The sequence below is a fragment of the Mugil cephalus genome, chromosome 20 (genome assembly GCF_022458985.1).
Source record: "Mugil cephalus isolate CIBA_MC_2020 chromosome 20, CIBA_Mcephalus_1.1, whole genome shotgun sequence".
Taxonomy (NCBI): Eukaryota; Metazoa; Chordata; class Actinopteri; order Mugiliformes; family Mugilidae; genus Mugil; species Mugil cephalus.
In genome coordinates this window covers 9,984,535-10,009,348 of record NC_061789.1, presented here as the reverse complement: position 1 = coordinate 10,009,348, position 24,814 = coordinate 9,984,535, and the positions used below count along the sequence as shown (strand labels likewise).

The 24,814-nt window shown below is 43.2% G+C and overlaps 1 protein-coding gene across 3 annotated transcripts; it reads left to right on the top strand.

Moving 5' to 3' along the window:
* Positions 1–5,905: 5,905 nt before the first annotated feature.
* On the top strand, positions 5,906–22,372 carry LOC124997691 (TANK-binding kinase 1-binding protein 1-like). 3 transcript variants are annotated; one of them, XM_047571615.1, is made up of 13 exons: positions 5,906–6,013; positions 14,536–14,770; positions 14,891–15,022; positions 15,556–15,660; positions 15,774–15,924; positions 16,264–16,457; positions 17,130–17,197; positions 17,292–17,398; positions 17,917–18,107; positions 18,202–18,480; positions 19,838–19,918; positions 20,017–20,244; positions 21,336–22,372. In XM_047571615.1, exons 1-13 carry the CDS (start codon positions 5,940–5,942, stop codon positions 21,462–21,464), a joined length of 1,974 nt encoding a protein of 657 aa, XP_047427571.1. In that variant the 5' UTR covers positions 5,906–5,939; the 3' UTR covers positions 21,465–22,372. The 3 variants fall into 3 exon arrangements, with proteins under 3 accessions (XP_047427571.1, XP_047427572.1, XP_047427570.1); XM_047571616.1 differs by having other exon boundaries at positions 14,536–14,776; positions 16,264–16,427; XM_047571614.1 differs by having other exon boundaries at positions 14,536–14,776.
* Positions 22,373–24,814: the final 2,442 nt, after the last annotated feature.

Here is a 24,814-nt window from a genome sequence, read left to right as displayed (position 1 = left end):
CCTCTGTCCTGCATTTCACAACATTTAATACTGTGACAGTCACACCACACTATTTGTGAGGGGTATTGCTTCACATGGGTGGAGCTGATGTATCATATTTCACACTTAATACACACCCCATTCTGTAAACACACAAATCCATAACCGATTAATAAAGACTCACCTGGCTTCACTCTTTTTCTATTCTATTTAACTACGATTAGCTGCAAAATTTGGCATCTGAGGAGGAAATGTTTTGCCTTTTTACTGACAAACCTTTCACGTTTTTTGTGTTAAGTTCCTCTGAAGTTGTTTATACTTTGCACAAAGTTCAGTGCACGTGTGCATGTGCACATGACAAATGGAATTGTTTTTTGAATTGTGTCAAATGAAGGAAGCGTGACCTATCAGTATTTTCCGCACTGTCAAATTACGCTCCCTTTTCACTCACAGTCAGCACAGAGGTCGTCACTTCTTTTCAAGAGCTTGCTGCTTGCATAACTCTCTCTCAGCTTCGCAGGTCTGACCTTTGATTGGCCTGCAGCACCGACTAGAGATGTGTAACAAATGAGACGGCGAAGGGCGCTGGGTTAGCAATGATTATCGTTTCGTTTTCATTTATTGCATCCAGATACTTAATAGGGATCTAGGGAATTTGGAGGTTAGGTCAAAGGTCAACGCCTTGCGATGTTCTTCAGGTATTTTTTTTTTTTTTATGGGGTGTCTGGTCTGGTCTAGTTGGGTGGTACGTGTCTACGTAACATCCACACAGATGATAGGTCCATACATTTCCCAGCAGAAGATGCTTCTTCTCCTGTCAGTGGTCATAATGTTATGTGTGATGGTGTATATATTTACCATCCAACTCAGTCATTTTTGAAAATGACGGCAACAAGGCAACACTCACAAACCTGATCAATTCAGTGCGCCACAAGTGGACTCCAGTCGCTCAGCAAATAGTCTGAACACTTCTATTGCTTTGATTACTTTCTGAGTCAACTGTACATTCCACAGAGATGCTTGACGCTTTAAACATAGTGCATTAAAAAGCTGCCTGAAATACCGTGCGGATGAGTTAAGACTCTCACACATGTGAATTTGTCACATGTCAACATGTGTGTGTGTATTAAATATGTCAAATTGACCATAAACCAGATCATGTATACAGTTCAGCTTCAAGTTAAAAAAAAAAAATCCATTGGAATAAACACAAAAGTTTGACGTGCACGCTACACAAGGTCTTTCAGGCAGTAAGTATGAAAGCAATTATGCTCTGCTGATGCTATCGGCGTCATTCTAGGGAGTCAGGCTCAGCAGCTGCGGTAAGGTACGGCTGAGAGGTTCCCTCGGTTTACACCAAGTATGGGCTCCTAAATATATCACGTACTTCAGGTTTGACACTAAGTGAATGTCCTCAGGACACAGCATGCACTGTTTACACTTCTGCATAAAAAAGACTCAAAACATCACCAGATTTTCCTGAAAGTAGACAAAGAGGACCCAATCAAGCCAATGATACAGAGATATTATGCTTTTGTGTTTGTTTATTCGGGCAAAATGAGCCAGTATCACATATCAGTGGCTGAGGTGAAAAAGTCTATTTTAAAGCCAAATCAGAGACAGTTAGAGACAAACTACTTTACCAGGAAGCACTAATGAGTCCATAGGTTATCTATATGTCAGTAAAACATCATGCTCGTGTAATGTTTTACTGAAACATGGAGTATCTTGTATTTGATGACTCTCCGTTTCCTTTTCACTGTGAAGTTTTAGAGAAAATCTGATGTATTTTGGTAAATATAGGGTGTGAAAAATATCAAAATGCATTGTCTTCCCCCATTCAACTGACTACATGCCATCACAAAAACATGAAAATTTGATCTAACTGTCCTTTTTTAAACAGGAGTAACTTTAATTTTCAGGTGCCGTCCATAATCGGTGGAAGCGAACTCTACGATGAATCAGAATGTTCTACACAAATCAGTGTATTTCAATGCAAGGGTGCGTCACTGCAGCTGTGCATCTGTTTAACGGTGGGATAAAACCCAAATGTCGTTGGAACAGTCTTATCCCTATCTTAAAAAATGTGCTGTTGCTGTTGCCAAGTGTTTGCTTAAAGGGGTGTTGTTGGGAGCACACTGTTCACACAACTGAACTGAATTCAGTTGGACTGAATGTTTTCTTTCCTTTTTGTTCTCCTCCCTAGCTGGCTCCGTGTGCAGAGAACAGCACCTGTGACCACGATCTGAACCCTATGATTTAATGATTAATGGCTTGAAGCAACGGGGGGCAAAAAACGCACTCTGTCCCGTTATCCCTCACAAACGCCTGGTTCATTCACAGGATTCCAAACTCCCTTTCCTCCATCTGATGAGCAAACCTCGCCTTCCTTCCACCCGTTCCCAATCACATCCACACTGTGTATCTATTTGTCACGCAACATTAGAATCCCAAGTATTTTGTGCTAGAGAGGTCAGAACTCGATGACTGGGGAGCTGTCCTGCTGTACGATGAGTAAGAGATCCTCAAAGCCTCTTAATCTCGTAATAAACGAGTCACGGACTTGTTTTTCAAATTCTTGCACAGTTTCTTGTGTCATGTTTGCTTTGCCCAGACGATTTATCTGCCTACCTCCGCCGGTCGTTCTGTAAAGCGCCTTGAGACGATTTGGACCGTTATAAACGATGCTGATTTTCGTTTCTGAGCTTGAAACTAAACACGAACATCTCAGCGAGGCGGACCACCCCTGGCTAGTGTGCTGTTGGTCTTCCCATGTTGCCACAGTGGAAAGAACAGAGAGAGAACAAAGCGGTGCAACAGCAGCAGATTTATGTCAGCGTTGATACGAGCCGGAGCTGCGCGTAAACTTCAATCTGTCGCCCTCCGCTCGTCCCTTACGCAGAGCACTCTGTAGCATCTGGTCTTTCTCCGCGGGAGTTCTGTCAATTTGACCCCACAGTCACCCCCCCATGCTGATTTATATCCTTGTAACTATTTACACTTCAGGTCCAACTACAGATCCATTTTTGGGAATGATCCAGAGGGTCTTTCCAACACCCTCAAGAAGGCCCGTGTCCACTCTCTCATGAGCTTAAAGTGTTTTGAAGACACAAGTGAGACCTACACAATACTAGACAGGTGGTCATAATGTTATGCCGGTGTGTATTTATGGCGGGAGTCTCTAAGGAGAACCTTATTTAGTCTTTTGGGTTTTGGTGGCATAGCCACAGAAGAAGAAGGAGCAATGACTGGAATGTGTCCCACATCCTCCGTCGGACCACAAGCGCGTGCTTTCTCATAAAAGACGTCTCAAACGTGGACTTGCACTCAAAGTGGTCCGTAAATATGCTAACGAGATAGAAGCTTCACCTGCGCTGTAAAACAGAACATTGTGAATTTATTTCTCCTGCTCACTCACGTTTTTCTTCGTATTTTTACAGTGTATAACAAAACTGATGTCTAAAAGATATCATAACACATTTGAAATATGCAATAGGAGAATATCATGTCATATTCCATCTCATATTTTAATGTGATTGACAGCTTTTTTTTTATTATTGCTATTGCTTTTATTGATAAGTGGAAAACACACTGAAGTCAAATGCAGTGGGGCATACGACTGCTTCTAACCATTGCTATTTGAACAAAGTGCTCTCGGCTTCAACAAAAGTTTTAAGTTTAAAAGAAATCCAAGAAATGTGTAATCCATACATGAAAGCAGCACAAAGGTCACATGTGTTATCACAGTTGTAACAAAAGTCTGTTGTGAAACTCGTTGTACAAGATAAGGGCCCACTCTGTGGAGGGTGATAACGCAGAGAGGTGTGATTTGAGGCAGCGTATGACAACAGTGGGACTGAAAGTGATTGGAAATGTTATACCTGTACCAACAGAGGAGGAACAGTTTAGAGGTGGAGAAAGGAGACTATCCTGTGCTATTCTGAGTTTGGTCCAAGAACAGTGGGTACAAGTCGTAACATGTGAGGCAAAAAGGTATAATTAATAATTCAGACCTTTGGTGAGGAATATACAAGCATCATTTTAAGTATTGTAGCATGGTGACATGCAATTCATTGCAAGTGATATATAAGCACTCTTACACAAAAGAAGAGATTTAGTTCCGACACACCTCAGGTTCTAACCGCTGCGCCAGAATGAAAGAGGAAACATTTGATAATGAAAAGGGATGAAAGGCGTCAACCTGGAATCGTGTTTGTTGTTTTTCTTAGGTGTAACAATTCAAAAAATGTCCTGTCACTGACCCTTTGGAGCGTTGACTGACAGCTTTGAGAATTGCAACATCTTTAACATGTGTTAGATTTAGTGATGGCCACTAGATGTCACCAGTTTTGCATTTAGAAAACCACAAAAAAAAAAGGCTTTCCTTCCCCCAACCACCCCACCCCCCTCTACGTACTTAGAGGAGAATCTTATTGCGAATATGACTGAAAAACAAAATGCATGAGTCATGCAGTGTTTTGTCTCCAGTGTTTGAAATGCCACTGTCATGTGAGGCTTTGAAACCTCAAATCTTCCCCTTCCCATAATTAGAGAAGGGGAAAAGGATGAATCAAATCACACATATGAGAGATGTTGCTAACATTAGTCGTTTCCCTTTAAAATGCGAGAACTATAAACGCAAGAGCAAATTTACAAGGAAATCCTTCTTCCCTCAGTCTTGGTACAGCCTTGGTTCCCTGTACCTGTTGGATAATGAGGTGTTCTTGTGCGTTTGTCTTGAGAGTACATCCTGAAGTATATATATAAGTGGACTTTGGAGAATTAAAAGACATAGTATTTGTATTTTGTACTGGGACATAGCTCAAATATATGCTGTGGTACTAAAAATAAACCTGGTGCATGCATATACAGCATACAGCATTACTGTCACTGTAAACCACAGCGTACTCCCATCACAGTCACCTCTCGTCTGATCTCTCCTCTCCCTGTTTATTTTCGGTTTTTGAAGTGCTGGTCGGGGGATCTTTACCGAAATGTAGGCCAGCGGACTCAACGTGACTCATGTTGGAGAAGCTGACACAGATAGCAGCAGAGTTGACAAACAGCTCCATCATTCAAAACCACTGAAAACCAACCACGACTGCGGTCGGATTTGTTCACTCCAGCCCAGTTTGTTCTATATCAGTTTGATTTCAGCTGATGTGAGGACTCAACTTCATGCTTTTGTCTACCTCCATTGTTCCTAGAAGGGTTTTCCAATTTGACGCTGACGACTCCCTTCACACCTCTTTCACACTATCTGTCTTTTCTGTTGTCGTCCTCAAAGCACAGCTAAATCCATGTTGGCCTGTGCATGTTTGATGTTCCGATTTAAAACCCAACTGAGCACCAGTCTTCTAGAGCAAAAGGTTGTACCTGAATGGCAGGTGAAACATCTAAAAAAATTATTTATTTATTTATTTTTTTGTTAACCTTGTTTGGGAAAGAACACACTGCCCTATAAAAATGTAAAGGCAACGCATAGTAACAGAACTGAAGCACGGTGGAGGCAGCATCATAATCTGATGATGTCCTTTTTTTTTGCCTCTGGGCCTGGACGGCTCACCACCACCAAGATGAAAATGGAAAGTTTAATGTTGTATAATCAGGGATGATGTCAAGATGGTGATTTGAATTGAAGGAGTTCTGTGAACTAGAATGATCCTTCCAAACGTTCTGCAAGGTTGACGTAAAACGCAACCAGTTATAAAAATGCATGTGTTCAATTAATTTCTCCACTGACAATGAAATGGACTGGTTTTCTTAGACAAAACAATGTTCTTTTCTTTTTTAAATAAAGATTGCATATTCAGTAAATAAAACATAAAAGTAATATGGGAAGCTTTTCCTCTGCTGAAGCCCAAAGTCTCCATCTATTTTCTCACCCTCCCCATCTTGCTGTACGGTCTAAAGGGGGGAGTGGGGAAGGGCACACACACACACGGCAGTATCCGCTGCTGATGTCAGACTCCAATCATGTCGACCCTCCTCAGCACCATCAGCACCATCATCTTCGTGGATTTTCTCCTGAGACGTAAGTAAACCATTTACCCAACCGTCGCCATGTCCCCGTCCCAACTTCTCACTGTGCACCCTCGCCGTAACCATCTCATCTGTTTACCGGTGAAAAGATTTTTATGTTTCCCGTAGCGGGTCAGGCTGGGATGTTTTGGTTGCGCAGCGGTGGATGCTGTCGGGGAACGGGCTCGACAGCGGCGCTGTAAACAGCGTTAGAAGGACAGGGGACTATTGTCACACATAGGAACATTGCGAGAATCAAGGACTGGGATTGCGAAAGGAGAGAAAAACAGCAGTCTCGATGAGGTTGGTGGAAACTCTCTCCAGTCCCACAGATGCGCTATGCGGCGCCGTGGAAACGTTACGAGACAGGATCATAATAACATGCAGCAGCCGATTACGCTGCCCGGGGCATCTCCTTTTTTTTGTGTGTGTGTGATTATTTTCCGTTTCGAAAATAGCACACATTTGGAACATTTCCAAGCTATTGAGTGGCGAGATTTTAACGCAGGTAATTTAGAGCATCGCACGTGTTGCCTTCAAGTGCTGTCGATTTTCTGCAACCCATCGGCTACGCAGGGGCGTAATTGCTGCCGAAGGAGAGAGGGGGGACAGGGCCCCCCGTTTTTTAAAAAAGCAAACAAACAAAAAGCATAATTTTGTTCGCCTGTCTTTTAACAGTCTAGTTCAGGTTCAGATTCCTCTATTTGTGTCAACCCAGTGTAACAATCAATCTGTCTGTTTGATATGAGTTTATGGATTGATTCTTACGTCATTCTTAGGTCTTACGTCAGTTCTTTTGTTTTAATGAAGTCATACAAGATGGAGCTCTCCTGTGTGCAAAATTGCATAGCATAGGAACTTTGCACAATAATTCCAATGTGCATGTTATTTCACGTGCACATGCAAATGGCAATGAAGTATATTCTATTATATTGTAATGCTTGTGAACATCTTGCAACTGGTTAACATTTTGGTTCATTTGTCTACTTCGCTGAACAGTTCTGATGTTTCCTATTCTTGGACACCAGAAATGAATCTGTTGCTCTTGGTAAAACATCCCTGCAGGCCAAAGTTTGCCAAAGCGCACCTCGACAGCCCCGCAACACTACCGGGAAAATGTGTTGTAAATTGATTAAACTAAAGCTGATTTGTTAGGAGAGAATGCACAGCCTTTAGTATGGAGTAAGGTCAATGGGTACTGCATGGTGGAGGCAGCATCATGATCTTGCGTCGGACATAATCGAATATTGGGGGAAGATTGAGAGTACCTTATTTTTTATGCTTGTGAACACATAGCAGCTCATAACATATTGATTTTAATGGCACTCAGCTGTAAAATCTGACTGCATGTTACTTCATTTATACAACTTATACGACTATATACAAACCAACCAGCACTGCCAAACAAAGAGAGATTTACATTTCTAGAACTGCTAACTCTCCAACTCATTTTCTTGCAGTAAACTGCTGCTGACTGAGCTTTCTGCTGAACCTGCCAATACTTTCTCTCTGTTACTTTCTCATACTATGTCTAATATGCACCACTTTGTAACCCCAAACACAACACATTCATCTTGACGTGTCTGCTTTCTTCACTATGGACTAATATGGCCAGCACTTAATGTCTCAGGTCTATGTTTCAAAGTCATGAAATAAACTAAACTTGACTTGGTCTGACCTCATTAGTGCAAGGTTGGCTTGCTAGAAGCCTCACCACCTTCAGGGTGAAATGCAGGGGTCAGGTGAGGTGCCTTCCAAACAAGCTAATTATTTCAGATCATATCTGAGGCATTTGACTCTGGAAAGTACAGACACTCTCCCAGGAAGCGTTGGCTGAGGAAAACAAAGCCCGGCAATCAACGATGCACAGTAGCCTGCACATATTAGCCTTTGTGCAACATTGGTATGGTAGTTGCTGATTTAAAGTCTAGTATTCTATGTGTTACATTACAGTTGTTGATCTGAAATACCACGTTCATGCCAAATGACACACAGCATTTATGTAAGAATTAAAAATGTATACAAAGTCAAAGTCAAAGTTGAGGCATGGTGGAGGCAGCATCATGGCTGTATTCACAGACTACATGATCTTATTGTAATAGAGAGACTGCAAATAATGATTAACAAAATATTTGTTAGCTGAATCATTTCTGAAGCAGCTGTATAAAATCCAACACTGGATGTCCTCCTCTGCTTGAAACGTAGGTATTTATCATTACATCTAGATGAAAGTAAAACAAATGTAGTTATTCCATTGCACTACGTAATATTAGCTACAGGTGATTTAATCTGTAGTTTGACAAAAGCTACAAAAAGATTAATGCACCCTAATGAATCTTTGGTCAAATGAAACGATAATTACCTTGAGTATGTTGTGAAATTGTCCCGTGTGTCTGTGTATTGTCTCTCTTTTGTTATTCTAGTCAAGTGCATTTTATTGATTGATTATTTTAAAAAGAGCATCATTTCAGGCACATGGAGAGCAAACCCAATTTTTCCCCCCTCATCCCCATCTGCTTTGTGCCTCCTGTCGCTCCGTCAGTGACCTGGTTTGGATCCCTCTCCAGCCACGTCAGTGATTAGTGTAATGACTGTGGGGTCGCATAGATTTTTATTTATTTATTTGTTTTTACAGTGACCTCCTAACCATGCTGTTCATGCAATTTGTGAGCGGAATGCATTAGTCAACGTACACACAGTCACACACACACACACACACACCACACAGGTCGATTAATGGACTGTCTGTCACTGAATTCTCAGACATTCTCTCATAGCTGTGAATTATTCAATTGATTCCGCTGATCAACCCAATTCTCAATGCGTGCGTCTCTAACCCAGACTTACATTAGATAAAATAGTCATTTTGGTGCCTGCACCGTGCATTTAAAATGTTGCAATCTCACTATGATATTTTTCCAAACCTGACTAAGTATTTTTGAAGCTTTAAAACAACCTCGGAAACTTTTGGACCTAGTATATGTGCGGATGTTACATGTGTCACCCACCTAGACCAGACCAGACCAGGCACCCCTACCGAACAGCAATGGTACTCCTTGATGGCAGCAGCCTTCCCCGGTAGGATGTAGCCTGAACCGGGCACACACATAAATTGTTTAGGAAAACCACAAAATAACATGAAGGCCTCCAAATTAGACCCTAACCCTCTCTGCCCCCACTAACAACATTCTGTTGTCAGACCCCACGGGACACCCTCAGAAGACCCATGTCGATTCTCTGATGAGTCACATCAGTTTTGGTGGAACAAGGGAGACCAACACAATATTAGGAAGGTGGCCTTAATGTTACGCCTGGTCGGTGTATGCACTTTAGCTGATTACATTGTACAGTCCAGCTGATGGTACTCTGTGTTTTCAGTGACAGCCATGTTGGAGGTCCCTGAGCAGCCCTGTAAGCTTTTTGTCTTTTTTTGACAGAACTGTTGTTTCTGACTGGCGGCCCACCATGTCGTCCTGGACAAATCTGACTGACGACTGACTCAGACTCCATCTATACTGAAAGCGTTTCAGCCGCGTTTTCGAGTCAATCCGTCAGGCCGTGCAGCTGTCATACCGCCGGTGTAACATCCCACTTGTCACTTGTGCTATACATGGGTAGCTGCAACACTAATAATGTCTTCAGGCTTCAAGCTACCCATCAGATGACAGGGGAATGCAACTTTATTTCAGGCTTAGCAAGCACTCAAACCACATTAGATTTGACAGATTTAAACTTCTTTTTTAAACTTTTTTAGGTTCAGCAACATGTGGGCATTTCTTTGATGCGTTTACCTAAATTTGTCCCTCATATAAGTGCTTATAAAAGGAAAAATTGGCATGAAAAGACAAAAAATTCTGAAACTCTTTTGGCTTTACCTGCCATTTCTCCTCTCTGTACTTTGCTCTCTGACTAAAAAAAAAAAAAACTAACTAGCTTAGAGGTGGGCGGTCCACTCAGTCATTCTTCACACAGCAGAGCAACTGGAACAATGCCAACAGGGCCAAAAGCAGCACAGAGCTTTGCCTTACATGTACATTCAGCTTAATATAATTTCATTTATATAGCGCCAAATCGTAACATAAGTCAGGGCACTTTACACTGAAAGGTCCGGGGCCTGAAATATTATAGAGAGAAAATGACAATTCCCCAATGAGCAAGCAACTCTGGGGAGGACAAACTCCTTTCAACAGGAAGATGATTGATGGATGTTGATATGAGTTTACGGACGGCAATGCCGTTATCAATCAGGCTCAGCGGCGACTTTCCTTTTTTTTTTTTTATTCCCTGAATGATCTTCCTGTTTCTGTGAGACCGGGAACAGATGGGCAGGCTGTGAGAGATAATGAGATAAAATACAGCATGTGCAGAGTTCGTCTCCATTTAAGATTTGATAGTCAAACGAAAACTTGTCTCAGCCTGCCTTCGTCATGCTAACGCAGTATAGAATTAAATACAGGCAGGATGCTTGGTTGGGAAGCAGTGGCGCACTTGTGCGGAATTTCAAAAACATTGCAATGTTTTCCTTTCTTTTGAACTGTTTGTTTTGTTCCTCTCGTCCTACGTTTCCAGCAAGGTAGATGCATAAGTTTGACGTCAATGTGAACAAACCGAATCGATAAACTGTGAGGCATATGATTGCGGTGTATGTAACTATTTGGAAAGAGATACAGTTAGTATTGAGAAACCACACATGCACACAAAAAAAAACACAAGTAGCTTGATTGGGGCCTAGATTGCACAGAGATATATGCAGAAAAGCTGTAACATTCAGTGCGTTTACATGCACGTGAAAAAAAAACGAATTATTGCCTTAATCGGACTATAACAGGAGAACTTAAGTGCATGTAAACACGTTACCTCGATTAAAATCTGAGTTCTCATTATCCGATGGGGACACCCAGATAATGCGATTGGAGTCGAAGTTTTCATTGGATAATGCGTGTGCACATGTTCCACAACCGCTGCGCTGGCGTGTGACCCCGGAACAAAAACATCCAAGAAAGCCGATCGCAGAAGAAGAAGAAGAGAAACAGAGCCGCTAGAAGAACCGTCTGAAGGATAGCGCTGATCTTACCTGCACCAGAAGTAGCGCGCACATTACGTACGAGATAAAAAAAAAAAAAGTACTATTATCCGTCTGGCTGTTGTTTGAAATGCCGGTCCGCTGCATGAACGACTCCTGGGAAACGAATCGGGCCGTATTACCGTGGTATTATCCTGCTGAAAAGACAAATATCGCCACCTAGTGTGGAGGAGGAGAACAGTTATTCGATTTTCTGGCGCTGCATGTAAACTGGGACAAGGGCTGTAGTCAGAAAGTCGAATTTTGAGCATAGCTCGATTAAGCTCTGCATGTAAACGCACTGATTGTGTAAAAAAAAAAAAAAGAAAAAAAAAGAAAAAGGCAACTCACAGGCTGAGAAATGAAGCCAACCAGGAAGCGCCAACGACTGCTGTTCTTTTAATGGCCGCTTGAGGCTAGCTCCGAAATCGAGTCAATTTCCATCTTTGGAGCAGAAATAAGCATGCTCATAGTGGGGTTATAAGTACTAAGCTATCTCTAATTTTTGAAGCTGGAGAGAGTTGAGTGCGCTTTTCAGGAATCGTGTGGGTGATGTTACCATGTCATCCATCTTTAAACGGCATAGACAATGAGACAAAAGCACCAACTGTGGGACAGAGAAACACACTTCATTTTTCTCTCGGTCCTCTCCCCCTCCCCCTCTCTCTCCTCTCTGTCATATTCTATCATCCTCAGTTATTCTAATTTGCTCTCTCATCTCTCTGTCACCCTCATTTTTAGCCTTCCTCTGTGTGTGTGTGTGTGTGTGTGTGTGTGTGTGTGTGTGTGTGCGCGCGCTACCCAAAATTAGCCCTCAGCTGTGCTCACAGATATGGTGCTATGTCCTGAAGGACTGTGTTTCTTTATTTCGTTTCTTTTCTTTCTTGAGTTAGTCTAACCTTGCGTTCCTTCTGTTACTAATACTGTAAACCCCTTGATGTTAGGCAGTCTTTGTCCAGCAAAGGTGAGAAGCTTTGTTCTCCTCTCACTTAGACGCTTGTACTGATGTCCCTGCAGCGTTTTTGACCTGACCAAGACAAGATATTGCTCAGTTTTTTTTTTTTTTCCAAACAACCTATAATGGTGCAGTGAACTCAAAGCTATTGAAAGTAAATGAAATTAACAACAATTCTTGCTGCACCTTCCTCCCCCAGTCTAAAGATGTGCATGTTATGTTAATAGGTGATTCTAAATCAGTGTCACTGGATGTCAAGACATGTCTGGGGTGTACCCTGCCTCTCACCCAGACTCCATCTTGAACTGGAACCGATCCCAGGTCAAGAACAGCATGTTGGCATCAACTACAGGGTTGACTCCAAGACCAAAGACGTATCTTTAGGTATTTTGCATTTGACACCTGAGGTGTTTGGGACATTTTGCAGAATGAGGAGTTGTTTGAGGATGTGAAGTTTTGGTAACAGTCAGAAATTGGGAAGAAAAAAAAAAAGGCTCGCCTGATGCCAGTGATCTTTTGTTGCGATCTTTTGTGGATCATTCTGTTCTCACAGAAACATTTGGCAGTTGCGTCATTGTTCCATCTGACAGTAATGCTTAGTATTAGCACTCAGCGTGAAATTTTCAAGGTTGCAGAATCCGCGAAGCCACTGCACGTAACATAGTTGCCCCCCGTTCGCACAGAACGACGGCGGGGCAGTGCACTGGGCTCTGACCGCAGGGGGTTGTGGGAAACGCAGACCGTTAGCCCATTAATAAATTAAACAGCCATGTGAGGAAGACATATGGGCCCGATCGGATCTGCCCTTGGCTGCCTCTGAAAAAAAAAAAAAAGTCAATAGAGCTGAGTGAATTGAGTTGAAAATTGAGAGGGAAATGTAGAGGATGAGCCGGCGAAATAGACAACAGGCATGTGGGCTGATTGTGTGTGTGTTTGTGTGTGTGTGTGTATGAGAGAGAGAGAGAGAAAGAAGAGGCAGAGTATGTGGGCTGTGAGAGTGGGAGTTATCTGCAGAGAGATGTGATGACCTCTCCTCATCTCTGCTATTGCAGCTGTCTTTAGGCTTTACGCACACAGATGCACACTGAACATAAGAGCAGCGGTGTACTGGTAAAGAAAAGAAGGGATCGCTTCAGTTGTCATGATCAGATCTGAACAGTTTTGTTCTCCGCTACTCTGCTCGCTTGCCTCAGAGGTGGAGTTGGGCCTTGGGCATGTGCAGCACTATAGCAGACAGCTGCTCCTAGAGTGTGCTGTATGGCTGTATCTGTATGATGGGGGATGGGATATGAGTTGGCATTATCCCGTTTCAAGCACGTATGAGTGTAATACTTTGCACTGTATAGTATCGAGGACTGGGACAAGATTGTTGGAAATTTTTGGTTATTATGCTGATTGATATTTCACCCACTACTTTTGTGATTTGTGCAGTATAAGATTTTTTTTAGCAGTAGCATTTTTGTAGAAAACTACTAAAAAAAAAAAAAAAGCAAAGTGGACTTCTGAGCAGCCCTTAGGCTGTCAGACAAGTAGAGACTGGAAGAAATTTGCAAGAATGGAAACTAGAAAGAAATACAACTACCTGAGAAGTGATTTACAAATTTGGAAATGGATATTAAATTAGATGTTTTATTAACCCAACCATCCACCTCAACCTCCTCACCCAATGTAAAAGCCCAAATGAAGATGCAAAAGAGGTAATTGCCATGCATCTTCTTGCTTTTCCCATAGGCTTGGGTACCAAACTTTCAAGGGTACCATCCAATTAACTTTAGTAATTTCAATCAGAAATCACAGAAGAAGTACTAACATGGATTTCAAAACTTGACACAGTGTCCAACCTGTTCAAACACATGCTCAAGCACATAACATTTATAAAAACCAAAGACTGCACCATGTTTGCCAAATCTCCTGCAGCACCTACACATAAATCTTATCAACATGCCTGCAGCCAGAACCGAAGAAGTAACAGGTTCCAGCTCTACTACTTCCTCAACAGTGTTTCTATTGAATATGACCAAATCCGATCTGGCAGTGTTGAAAATGAGCAGCAAATCTGCCGCAAGAGCTATAGATTGACACCGATCCCGTCTTCTACACGTGAGGTCGACTTCCATTACGTTTTTTTTTTTTTCCTGGTAAGAGATCAGTTTCATCTCATTACCATGGTAACCGCCAGTGAGAAGCAGGGGGCGGAGAAGAGAGGAATTACTATGTGACAGCAGATGGAAAACACCAAACCTTTGGCTGGCGGGCCCAGTGGACTCCTGGTTGCAGTTTGAAAACACACACACACAAACATTGTCTAGCTGGCTGTCACCTCTGCCAGGACGTGGGGTTTGGCAGATTTTATTGCCGCTTGTGTTCCTGCTGTGTGAGGTGGAGAGTGCAAACTGGCATGCTGAGCTGACACTGTGGCTAGCCGTTTTTTTTGTCTGTCAACCCAAACTCGAGCCTTTTGAACTACACATCCAGTGGCTCGATGCCGTACAACCCTCCTTTCCCTCTCTTCCACCAGCTTACTGATGATGGATCTGTTCGGCAGAGGAGAGCTGGGGCTGCTGGGAGGAGGAGAGGGGCTGAGGGATGACATGGGTGTACCGGGGATCAGCTGGTCGGCGAGCCGGCTGCCAGAGGACATGTACCCGGCATCCGGTTTGGCCCTGGCCGCCGCCTATCATGACATCAAAACACGGCTGGCCAGCCTAGAGAGGGAGAACAGCAGCATCAAGAGGAAGCTCAAACACTACGAGGTCAAGGTGGAAAGCAAAATGCATGGAAAATATTGTTATAATGCCAAAGGTGCTTTCATAAATTGGGAATGCATTATGTTCTAGAAAGACAGCCTCCTCTCTGTGTTTCCCGTCACACAGTTTCCTATGATCAGTGAATTTGGAGAGGAGAGGATACTGTGTTGTTCCTGCGAGCCCGTCATCAAAGACACCAGCGTTATCCAGGCAGAAACCACCAACTTGCAACAGAGGGTCAACTCCCTCACTCAGGAGGTACATGTTAATAATAATAACAGGAGCAGTTGCGTACGAAGCCATACACTGATCAGGAATAACATTACGACCACTGATAGGGGAAGTAAATATCATTGACCATCTTGTGACAATCCAATGTTCTGCCAGGAAACTTTTGGACCTCACATTCATGTGAATGTTACTTAGACACGTATCATCCACCTAGACCAGACCACATACCCCCACCCCATCGCAGTGACATTTCCTTGATGGCAGCAGCTATCCCCCAGCAGGATGCAACCATGAAAAACAGCACGAAGTGTTGACCTGTCCTCCAAATTCCCTAGATCCCAAACTGATCAAACACCAAAGGACACCCTCAGAAGGCCCATGTCCATTCTCTGATGAGTCAGAACTGTATTGGAGGCACAAAGGAGACCTACACAATATTATGAAGGTGGTCATAATTATATGACTGATCAGTGGATATGATTCTCTGTTTTCAGTTTGCACAAAGCATACGCTAACCTTACCCACGGCCGTGGCCTAAATATTCTTTATGTTTGCCTCAGCTTCAAAAGAGCAAAGAGAGGGAGGAGAGGTTGGAGGAGGTCATTCAGGCGTACGAGAAAATCCACTTGGAGAAAAGCAATGTCCAGAGAGATCTGGACAAAATGGTAAACACATACATATACAAACACAAAACTGTTTTCTTATGATAAATATTTTATGTCGTGAAATTTTGAGGTTTTGTTCCAAGTATACCTGCTCTTTTGTGTTTCCTCTGCAGACAACTCTGGCGGAGGAGCATGTGGAAAGGATCTGCAGCCTGGAGTCAGCTCTCAGGCAGAGAGAAAGTTCCCTTCAGAAACTCAGCACTCAGCTGCGCAGCAGAGACACGCATCACAGTCAGCTCAACGCCAGCCTGGACGTACCCAGAGGTGGGTTCGGTTTGGATCATCAGTAGACCCCGGTGTTGCTCATCGGTTGCTTATTTTCTCGTAGCGTACACAAATTGCCTAAAAGGCTCACAGAGTTTAGCAATTTAACAGGAAAGAAAAACCAACATCCAAACCCTTTTTTCGCATTGCCACTCACTAAACCTTAAACACGGAATGACCGTCAGCCACAATCATATGAGAAGACAAGACAATACTGATGATTTGTAGAAATACTTTTGTCTCTCCACTGATTCTGGTTGCCGAGACGTGACTTGCATGGAAAACTTGAACCGCAGAGATTACATAAAGCTGTTAACTTGTCTGCTTCTGGTCTGCCAGAGGGTCGTGGGCCGACGCTGCAGAGCTCCCGCAGTCTCGACGCCCTGTCGGACCTGAAGCTGCAGCGGCTGGAGGCCGAGCTGGAGGGGGCCCGGCACCAGGTTGAGGGAGCCTGCCAGAGGGAGAAGGAGCTGAGGAATGAGCTTCAGAGGCTGCAGCAAGAGGTAGCCCAGCTGCAGGATGCACAGAGACAGGTAGACCTTACAGTTTAACCCAACCGGAAGGTCTTGGTTTAACCACTCACCTGGCTGCAGTGAAGTTCAAGTAGACGGCAGGACCTTCTGACGTCACTTTCGGGTACGGTTACAGGTTCAACTAAGAAACCTGGGAAGTATATGGAAGGGGAAACGGACTTCCAATCAGCCTGGTGTTGCAGTTGGAGTCAGTCTTTCCCGAGAAGGACGGCTGATGTTTGAACAAACAAACCCCTTTAGTGCTACGTCAGAAGCTAAGCACCTTCTCAAGGCGGCAATACTAACAAGAGAGAGTGAGTTATATAGCTAAAATTAGCCAGGTGCTGAGTTAGCAAACTCCAATTTTCTGTTGCAAAAATTGACAAGATAGTGTGCCAGAGCCCAAAGAGCGATCTTCACAACTCTCCCGCTACTACAATGCAGCAACAACAGCATATATGGCTCTGTGAAAGGTAGCAAAAATAATACCGCCCATGTATCAACTAGAAATAGAGCAATTACCGCGTCCATTTTTCCCCACCATTAGAAAGCCTTACCGAAGTGGCTCTTAGCCCTTGCCTGATTGCCTCAATTATTTTTCAGACCTTTTCCTCTTAGCCTGTTTCACGGCAGTCTCTCCTTCTTGTATTTTGTTTTCCTGTAACCACAGCTATGTGTCTCCTTTTCTGTCAGTCACAGGACCTGTCTTCGCACTGTGAGCACTGTGACGTTGAATGGATAAAAAAAGCCGGGGACGAGCAGTGAGTCTTATTCCACAGAGCAAACTGTTTTAGACTTTGTCATTTTTGCAGTCACGCCACAATTTTTTTTTTTTTTCTTCCCCGTGTCCTTCAGGGTCAACCTAGCGTTAGCCTACACTGAGCTGACAGAGGAGCTGGGTCGCGTTCGCACTCTGGCTGCTAAGCAGACTGACCTTCTGCGACACGTCTCACAGGAGTCTGGTAGGTTGCCTGGCATGGACTGGATTATTAATGTTGCAACCCTTCGTCTATAGACTACAGGACTACAGGACGAAGTAAATATTGCAGCCAAGACTCCCGCATTTCATGGCTTACGGTCCAACTAGCAACTTAAGATCTAAGGATGGAGACCGAGTTGAGAGACAATGTCTACGATAGGTTAGAAGTAGCTGGATTGCAATCAATTTACAGTTTTTGTTAAAGGTGTTTCAGCATGTTACCTTGTTTGCTGCAGGGTATCACAGGGCTTTCTGCCTCTTTTGCTCTCCTCATAGACTTCTTACCCCCAAGCAACCAAAGTTCGCTCACAAAATCCTTAGCGAAGGGGCTCTGCACGTTCATTTTCAGGGTTTACTTGTTTATGGATCTATAGGTAGTAGAATTATCAGGGAAGCTGTGCTGATGTAATGTGCTGAATGTCCATTAACTTGATGGTATCGTTGGTATTAGAATGGTATGAGATGAAGTCAAAGGCTAAACACATTCTCTTGCTTTTTCAGTCTCTCGTCCTCCCCCGGCTCCTCAGCGCCTCTCCCCCACCTCCCCCCAACGACCCTCTCTCTCCCCTGATAGGCTCCTCCCCACTCCATCACCCCCTCTGTCCCCAAACAGCGGCCCCGCGTCCTACTCCCACCAGCCGACCAGCAGCCGCCTACGAGCGAAGTTCCAGGGTCGGCGTAGTTACTCCGAGGTGAGGCTACACTTTTTAGCGGAGCTTAGTGGGACAGTTATGCTTTCCCTTCTGTTGTTACAGCAACATCCCTTCACCCCTCCCATTTTCTAAGGTATCGGACCCGTCTGCCATCCAGAGGCCACTGGCTCACCTGATGAGGGATCCGGTATCCACCCTCCCCAAGCCCAGGTCCATCCTCGGGGAGTCGCAAGGTTATGGGCAAACCAAATCCCAGCTCCGTGCCTCCCTGGTGGGCCTGGTCCGACCGGCATCGGCTCACGGAGCCGGAGGGGAGAGAGGGGGAGGGGGAGGAGAAAGAGGTGGGGGCAGCAGTCTGAGCAGTAGTCCTCATCACTGTGCTCTGGACCTGGGCTTCCCTCTGGCTGCCGAGGTGAGACATTCAATCACTAGCTGTGTTGCTGTTACAATTTTTTGCTAAATGAAAGGGATACTTCTGAAATTTCAATAAGGTACAATTACGCTTTGTATGTGTTTCCATTGAAATGTGTTTTGCAAACGAGCTGTAACTCTCATAAAGATATCTTGCGATATCCCTTAATTCCCTTAAGTTCTCGTCACAAGAGACTTCACTTTGAGGAAATGGACTGGTCACATGACCTACTGCGTCATCTCCAGTGTCACAATGCACTTTTGCGATAAACTGTTATATCGATACGTCTGAAAAACCATCTTATGACCATCCCTGATATCCTTGATATGTGAGTTGTTGTTTCATTTATTCATATACATGTGAATTAAATGGAGCATGTAGCCCAAAACTAAAATGTGTATGTGGAAGTCTGCGAGATGTTGTTGTATATGTCCTGTGGAATATCTGACTGCACCCCTGGAAGGATGACAGCTCCATGGGCTCATCCATGCTTGTAGTGTGGGTCCTGGTGTCTTGCTGAGACTGCAATAGCTTCCCTAGCAACAGACAGTCGCTTTTTTTGGCATCCATTTTTTTTTTTTTTTTTTTTTTTTTTCCCCAGAAAACAAAATTCTGCACCTACAACATTAATTGCACTGATTACGTGCCACACTTTGCACTTTTTGGGACAGGTGACACCACTGATCACACTTTAAAATAAATATTTTTTATTAATTGGACTACATTCAGTAAGTACTTACTTTGTCTCTTGCATTTCTATATATTGCCACCAAATTCCAGTGGTTTGTTCATAAATACATGAAACATTTAAAAATATATAGAATTTTATATTAAATAATGAAATATTCAACTCTACATTAACACAGGTGTTACTGATTACAAAAAGAACAGAAAAACAATTATTTAATTGTTTAATTTAATTAACTTCCCGGACCACACGCTACTGAGCCTTGGAGTTGACGCCCCACTCCTCAGCAGACAAGGCAACAGTGTGTGACAATATCCACTAAAATATATCAGCAATATAACTAAGCCTATAACTAATATTAATTAAGCCCAAATAATATTCCGCAGAGTATCGGTGGTGCCATGGGCATACGGTGGGTTTAAATATGTACTTTCGACTTTCGACTTTTTTCTCGAAATTTCGACGTTTGTCCTCAAAGTGCATGATGAAAATTTGACTATTTTTATTCGTGGGTGGCCCTTAAAACATAACCTGCCGACGACCACAGTGTTGATTAGCTTACCTCTGTCCATTTGTAACTGATCCAAGTCAATTAAGTTACTTACATGCAGATGATGGAACCGACCTGCTGCTCTTAATGCCTTAAAACTCCACCCTTCCTTCTTCCAGGTTCACCACTTCTGTCACCTCGATGACCCGCCTGAGCCCACCCCGCTGGTGACTCCACCGCAGTCCTCCTCCGACGACGAGGTAACGTCACACAGCGCCGATCCTTGCAGCTCTTTCTTTAACGCGCGCCAGCGTTAAGTTATTTAGATTTAACGCGTGCGCACTTTGCGCATTTTCAGGACGTATGCCCGTACCTGTCGCCGGCTGCCAGCCCGCCGCGGACGCTGGGAGCAATCGGGATCGGCTCGCCGTCGCCCAGGGAACAGCCCCTGCACCCCTCCTTCCCGTCTCCTAGGAAACAGCCCCACCATCCCTCCTTTTCGGCCCCCGAGGGCCCTGCCACCCTTTCCTGCCATCTGCCGCCTTACATGAGCACCGAGCACGCTCAGTCATGGCCGTCTATTAATGTGAGTAGAGGCGGTGACAACGCAATTAAAGCTGTAAAGAGACTCTGCTGCCCTTGCGGGGCTCACTGTGGAAGCGGAAAGTCATGGGTGCACATCAGACCAGCAAAGACATTCACACTGCATAAGCAGAAATGCAACAGGAAATTTAAAAGACGGTTTTGACACATAAATATCAATAAATAAATAAATAATTTGCCATATCTGAACCTAAACACACATTTAAAGGAACTTAGTTCAATCAAATCCTTCAATATTTTGGACTTAAGGCAGTGGTTGCATTGTGTTTATCTTGCATAATGTATAAGCCCATTACAGTGCAGTATGTCGACACTGTAGTTGAGTAACAGTAAAAAGAAATTCTGCTGTTTATCTTTTTAAAAGGGAGATCATGGTAAGCGAAAATGAATGTTAAATTGTGGTTTTACTTGCACGATTTCGCACAGTGCAGAACAAAAAGGACGACATCGGAGCTCTGAAATCAAATTATGTTTTAAGCGGCGGAATCTTTCAAATCGTTTGCTTTAATAACAGCTTCACAGCTGAGTCTGGCCGCTACGTCCAAATCAGACAGTGAGACAGCGGAGAGGAGACGACAGCTATCATCTCAAAAAAAGACGAAAAAGAACCAAAATATCAGGAAATAAGGGGAAAAAAGCTTTCAAATTAATTTATTTACTAGAACTATTAGTCAAAACAATTAAAATGTGGCTATATCACATATTTTACACCTTCAAAAACTAAAGATAAAATGTTGAACATGTAATTATTAAGTGCTCAAAGTTAAGAAAATACCCATTTCTTTTTCACGTACCTAATTTAAATCCAACATATGGTCTTATTTTAACACAGATCCTCCTAAAAATAGACACAACTACAAAGGTTCTTGACAAAATAGTGGTTAGATTAGTTTAGTTCAACCTTAACTTTGTTGTCATGACACATGTTCAATGGATTCCAGTTAGCATCCAACCAGAAGTAGAGAAGCAGTAAGCTCAGAGTATGTGCACATGTGCAGATGTACTGTACATTTTAAACTAATCATTCACCGTGTTCCAGTGTGTGATTGATTCTGGATTCCTCTCCGTCTGCAGCTATGGATGGAGTCGGAGGAAAGCGCCGTCCGTAGCTGTCCTCTGTGTCAGCTGACCTTCCCGACCGGTTACCCCGACGACGCCCTCATCAAACACATCGACTCCCACTTGGAGAACAGCAAGATCTGACTTTTTTCCTTCTTCTTCTCTTCTTTCTTTCTTTTAACAAGTTTTTTTTTTTTTTTACACATCTCTTTTCACCCGAGATGGGGACCAGGTCTATTTTATTGGTTTCTATTAAGGTTTTACGTAGAAACGGTTTGATGAGGCTGCATGTGTTTAGCCCCTGATCCAGCCATTGTCTTCAAGGGTTACGAGCCTTGATCAAGGGGCACCCGTTAACTTCCAGCTGCAGAATAAGTCTGCAAGCTTTCATTTTAATTTCATTTCTGTTTTGTAAATCTCTGCGTACGACATACATTTTGCCATCACAAAGCACCGGATCTACAACTCTGCATCCTCTTCCTCTCACAACCAAACTTTTTCTTCAGAGTTTAAAGTGTCAGATTAACCCTTTTTAACCATTAGTTTGAATTCAGACAGTAAGACTTGTTGTCTCACATTCTCTCCCTCTCTGATCACGGGTTATTGCTGCTTCTCTAAACTTTTAATTACATCAAAATCGCTCCATAACTTGGACAAATTATTCTTGATTTCAAGGCCACTTGGATGAAAACATACAGCCACAGTAATCACATTAATTTGGAAGTAAATTAGGTTAAAGTGACCCAATTTCATCCCCTAAAGCACGGTTGTCAAACATATGGCCCACGGGCCGAACGGTGCCCACCGGAGGGTCTAATCTGGTCCGCAGCGTGAATTTGCAAAGTGCCAAAATAACATAGAAAATAAGGCATTTTTCAAAGAAAATATTTGCTGTTCCTAATTCATCCACCGTTTTAGAAACAGAAGTGTTACAGAACACAATACTGAGACCCCGGGCTAAACAAAAGCAGACAGCTACGTGCCCATTTATGTTTCTTAAGAAATGTCATTGTTTTTACTGGGTGGTTTATTAAATGTAAACATTCTCCTAATTTACTTGTTCTTCTTTGCACTCAAACAAATGATAAAAGTCCAGAGTTACTCATAGATTATGATTCTGGTATGTGACTGGTCCGGACCCACTTGAGATCAAACTGAGCTGTATGTGGCCCCCAAAACTAAAAAGAGTTTGACACCCCTGCCCTAAAGCAAAACATATTTTCGTTCTGATGCTCGTTTTTACACTCGGAGGAGTCACCACCCTAAACATGTCAGAGTGCTCATCTTCACTGTGACCACACAGTGAGTCGTTCCCCCGGACGGCAGAGATTGGACACGTATTACAAGCGGCAGGTCAAGAGTTTGCTTCCTTGCTCGAGGACAACGCGACATTCGGCTGTGGATGGACGCGCTCTGGCTGTCGGGGGGGAAATGGGAGCCAGACGACGCCAGCCGATGTGCTTCCTTGAAGCCCGTCAGAAAGCTGGCTCCAGATCGTCGCTAGCCAAGTCCTTATCAAGTTAGCACATTAAGATGTGAACCGCGGTCACCCTTTTTACCCTCTGTATATAGATCTGTGTAGGGTAGAACTACCTTCTGATTAGCTGGGACAGATATTTTAGCTTTGCGCCTTTTCAACCGTTTCACATTGCGTCGCTCTCATCGTCTGCTATGGATGGATGGGTGGTGACCATGTGCTATAGTTAAAATAGACACGTACTAGAAAGAGGACCTGTAGTTCTTAGAGGATGGTTAGAGTCTGAGACTTCCTTTCAGTACATCCAGGAGATGGATGGAGTTCCCTTTGTGGTTGTTTTATGAACATTTTTTAAACTAACCTTTTTTTTTTTTTTTAATGGAGCTTTGTTTTGAGTTAACCAAGTGAATTACTCTGAGTGCAATTCGCACACTCCACCAAATAAAGTAGTCTGTTTGTGTTGGGGGTTCGAAGGCAGAAATCTCCTGAGAATAAGACTCAAGAGCCAAGACAAAACTTGGCTGCGTTCCTTAAATCAGATACTGTTCTTCTTTGAATGTCATCCTCCAGTTCAGTCGTTCTCAGCACGCAGATCTGTCTCCACCTGGCGGTGGGACGAGGAATTGAACAACCCCCTGCTATTCAGGTGAAAACACAACGTGGCATATTCTTCCATGTAACCGAACTGAAAATGTGGATCTGACACGTTTGATTTTTCAGGTGCACCAGTGTACATAGTAAACGTGTATGTAATTTCATTGCTATATTGTACATACAGGTACAAATACTAGGTTTTATGGATGAACATGGAAAAAAAAAAAACTTTGGGAAGAAGGAGGAAGGTATTTTTTCCTTTCTTTCTCAGTCATTTTTTGGGAAGGTGGAGACATTTTGGCCCGTCCTCACTTTCTTGCACCCACTGAAAGGGCTGTTTGAGGGTCAAGACTTTAAGTTTGAGGTTGTGTTAGTGGATGTCCTCATGGTTAAATGTGGTCCTGGAAACATCTAGTGTAGAGGGGACTTAAAAAAAAAATGTGAGTCTTAGTCCTTTAACAGGTGTTTCCACTTCTGTCTCAGTCTCTGTGGACATATTTTGTCAACGGAACAGCATTGCAACCATGCAAGACGCAGGCATGAGACCTTTCACGTAGTAGCTATGTAGTCGAGATGGAAACCAGGGCCCTCTTCGCGGTCATATCGTCACAGCCGGCGTCATCTCGTTGCACGATTGTTTCCGATTTCTTTTTCTTAATGCTAATGCTTAATCTGATTTAGGAACCGTTTTCAGAAACCTTTTGCTTTTTGCACACTTTTTGCTGTAGCCATGATTTTAAATGTCTCTGTCTTTACTCAGCGGCTCGTAACAAGAAAATGAAAACATTTAAAATCATCTCGTCATCTAAAGTATTAGGATTATTAGTTCAGCGTCCTGTGGAAGCCGTTGCATCTTTCAGTCTTCTTTCGTAAGCCTCTGACGAGCTTTGTACACTTGGATTTAGGAGGTTTCTTTGAGGCAATAGTGAATTCGAAACAATAAATTCCATCTCACTTTAACACAACTGACTTTTTTACTTCCTAACTGTGCATTAAGAGACAAATAGACTTTTTACTGTTTTTTTTTTCTTTATTGTAGATTTTAGTTGTGTTTCAGCGGGAGTTGTCTACTCTTAAAGATTTGACTCAGTTACCCCCCCCCCACAAACGAGGATTTGAGCCCAGCCAGCAGGGGGCGCTCATCGCCCTCCCTGTTGTCCTGCATACCTCACTGTTAACTTCACTGTTTACAACATGAGCAGGAGAGCAGAGTGAACCAATAAATCACGTGTTAGAGCTGTAGATGGGGTTTCGTGCTGTACATGGAATAATAAAGAACATACAAACTTCAAATCTGAATAAACTTGTTTTGTTTTGTTTTTTTTTTTACCCTGGAGGCCACGAAGTGACGTGGCTCCGCAGTGTGAACAAAAGGCAACTGATTGAAGATTGAGAGGCAAAACGATCAAAAGAGAGGCAAAAA

Bases quoted from the DNA above. Each gene is read 5' to 3' on its own strand.
- LOC124997691 (XM_047571614.1), top strand. From the start codon at position 5,940: ATGTCAGACTCCAATCATGTCGACCCTCCTCAGCACCATCAGCACCAT. The intron at 15,661-15,773 runs GTAAACACATAC...TTTCCTCTGCAG, and splicing joins AGAGAGATCTGGACAAAATG to ACAACTCTGGCGGAGGAGCA. The intron at 18,481-19,837 runs GTGAGACATTCA...TCCTTCTTCCAG, and splicing joins GCTTCCCTCTGGCTGCCGAG to GTTCACCACTTCTGTCACCT.